At 55.6% G+C, this 2846-nt stretch overlaps 1 protein-coding gene across 1 annotated transcript; it reads right to left on the bottom strand.

Moving 5' to 3' along the window:
• Nucleotides 1-1765: 1765 nt before the first annotated feature.
• Nucleotides 1766-2122, bottom strand: LOC121875674 (anther-specific proline-rich protein APG-like). Its single transcript, XM_042380295.1, has one exon. It carries the CDS (start codon nucleotides 2120-2122, stop codon nucleotides 1766-1768), a length of 357 nt encoding a protein of 118 aa, XP_042236229.1.
• Nucleotides 2123-2846: the final 724 nt, after the last annotated feature.

Raw genomic sequence — 2846 nt, forward strand, 5'->3', positions numbered from 1 at the left:
TTCCACCATCCTTATCACTCTTTCCCATTACATTTTATTTCTTTACCATCATCCATTCCATTAATTCTCACCATTCCTTGCTTTCTTTCCCATTACTCTTTCAATTCTTTCTCATTATCCCTTTCCTTTTTTCCACCATTCATTTATTCTTTCCCGTTACCCATTTCTTTTCCTTTCCGTCACCCTTTCCATCTCCTCATCCAATTCCTAACCTTCTTGTGTCAATCTCTCAGCATTTGGCAACACCTCTCTTGCTCTTCCTGACCTATAGCCAACCCTACGACCTCTGACACTACACCCAGCACCACCACCACACCCCACCACCACCACACCCCTACCACCACCACACCCCTACCACCACCACACCCCCACCACCACCACACCCCACCACCCACCACACCCCCCACCACCACTCCCCACCACCTCCCACCACCACCACACCCCTACCACCACCACACCCCCACCACCACCACACCCCCAGCACATCACCCACACCACACCCTCACACCACCACAACACCCACATCACACCCTCACCACAACACCCACATCACACCCTCACCACAACACCCCTTACCACACCCTTGTATACAGCCAACCACACGACCTCTTATGCTCTTCATCTTTCCCTTTCATATAAGCCCCTACCAGTCTCCCTTTTTATTCCCCTGCCCTCTTCCCCCCTATTTATCTTACTCTTCTCTTTCCCCCTTCATTTCTTATATTTCCACCTTCTCCCATCTTTCTCTTTATCCTTATCTCCAACCCCCTTCTCCTACTCTCTTCTTCCTCCCACTCTCCTCCTCCTCCTCCTCCTTCTCCCACTCTTCTCTTCCTCTTTCTCCACTTTTCCTCCTCTTTCTCATCTCTACCTCCTTCACCCATGTTCCTTTTTCTCTTGATCTCTCCCCTTCTATCCACACCATTCCTCTTTCACTCTTTAATCTCACTCTTCCTCCTTTTCTTCTCAATGCTCTTCTACCTACCCATTCATTCTTCATCTACATCGTTTCCCATTAAAGGTTTTATTTTCTCTTCCTTATTTTGCCGCAGTTCGTCATTACACTGCTAATACGTGCGTGGCAGTGCGTAGTAATGCGTATGCGTGCGTGGAGTGACGTGAGGTAGTGGGGTGAATAGGGGTGCTAGGAGTTGTGGTGTTTGTGTGGGGTAGGGTTCTTGTGGGGGTGGGAGTTCTTGTGGGGGGTAGAGAGGTTCTTGTGGGGGTAGGGTTCTTGTGGGGTAGGGGTTCTTGTGGGGGAGAGGGTTCTGTGGGGTAGGGTTCTGTGTGGGGGGAGGGGTTCTTGTGGGGGTAGGGGTTCTTGGGGGTAGGGTTCTTGTGGGGTATGGATTCTTGTGGGGGGTAGGGTTCTTGTGGGGTAGGGGTTCTTGTGTGGGTAGGGGTTCTTGTGGGGGGCAGAGGTTCGTGGGGGTAGGGGTTCTAGTGAGGGTAGGGTTCTTGTGGGGTATGGATCTGTGGGGCAGGGTTTCTCGGGGGTAGGGGTTCTGTGTGTGGGTAGGGTTCTGTGGGGGTAGGGGTTCTTGTGGCGGTAGAGGTTCTAGTGGGGGCAGGTTCTGGGGGGTAGGGTTCTTGTGGCGTGAGGTTCTATGGGGGTAGGGTTCTGTGGCGGCAGAGGTTCTCAGTGGGTAGATTACTTAGGCAGAGGTTCTGTGGGGCAGGGGTTTCTGGGCAGAGGTTCTGTGGGGGCAGGAGTTCTTGTGGGGGTTGGGTCTTGTGGGGCAGAGATTCTAGTGGGGCAGAGGTCTCATGGGGGCAGAGGTTCTGTGTGGCAGAGTGTCTGAGGGGTAGGGTTCTTGTTGGGGTAGGGGTTCTTGTGTGGCATAGGTTCTAGTGGGGGCAGGGGTTCTGTGGCAGGGGTCTGGCAGAGGTTCCAGTGGGGGTAGGGGTTCTTGTGGGGGCAGAGGTTCTTGTGGGGCAGAGGTCCTGTGGGGGGCAGGGGTTCTTGTGGTGGCAGAGGTTTTAGTGGGGGTAGAGGTTCTTGTGGGGAGGGGTTCTTGGGGGGCAGGGGTCTGAGTGGGGCAGGGTCTCTGTGGGGTAGGGTTCTTGTGGGGCAGAGGTTCTTGTGGGGCAGGGTTCCAGTGGGGGCAGGGGTCTTGGGCATGGGTTCCTGGTGGGGCAGGGTTCTTTGTGGGGGTAGGGTTCTTGTGTGGGTAGGGGCCTGTGGGGGCAGAGGTTCCTAGTGGGGGAGGCCTGTAGTAGGGGTCTTGTGGCAGGGTTCTTGCAGAGTGTCTAGTGGGGGGTAGGGTTCTTGGGGCAGAGGTTCTTGTGGGGGCAGAGGTTCTGTGGGGTAGGGGTTCTTGTGGGGGTAGGGTTTCAGTGGGGGGTAGAGTGTCTCAGTGGGGGGCAGTTCTTGTGAGTGTAGGGGTCTTGTAGCGGTAGAGGTTCTAATGGGGTAGGGTTCTGTGGGGGGTAGGGTTCTTGTGGGGGTAGGGTTCTTGTGGGGTAGGGGTTCTAGTGGGAGAGGTTCTAGCGGATAGAGTTTCTAGGTGGGGGCAGAGGTTCTTGTGGGCGGCAGAGGTTCCAGTGGGGTAGGGGTTCTGTGTGGGTAGAGGTCTCCAGTGGGGTAGGGTCTGTGGGGGTAGGGTTCTTGTGGCAGAGAGGTTCCAGTGGGGTAGGGGTTCTAGTGGGGGTGGGGGGTTCTTGTGGGGTAGGGGTTCTTGTGGAGAGGGTCTTGTGGGGGTAGGGGTTCTTGTGGGGTAGGGGTTCTAGGGGTGGGGTAGGGGTTCTTGTGGGGTAGGGATCTAGGGGTGGGGGGTTCTGTGGGGTAGGGCTCTTGTGGTAGAGGATCTTGTGGGGGTAGGGGTTCTTGTGTGGGTAGGGGTTCT

Source organism: Homarus americanus, unplaced genomic scaffold (assembly GCF_018991925.1).
Source record: "Homarus americanus isolate GMGI-L3 unplaced genomic scaffold, GMGI_Hamer_2.0 scaffold22250, whole genome shotgun sequence".
Classification (NCBI taxonomy): Eukaryota; Metazoa; Arthropoda; class Malacostraca; order Decapoda; family Nephropidae; genus Homarus; species Homarus americanus.

Bases quoted from the DNA above. Each gene is read 5' to 3' on its own strand.
- LOC121875674 (XM_042380295.1), bottom strand. From the start codon at position 2,122: ATGCCCAAGACCCCTGCCCCCACTGGAACCCTGCCCCACAAGAACCTC.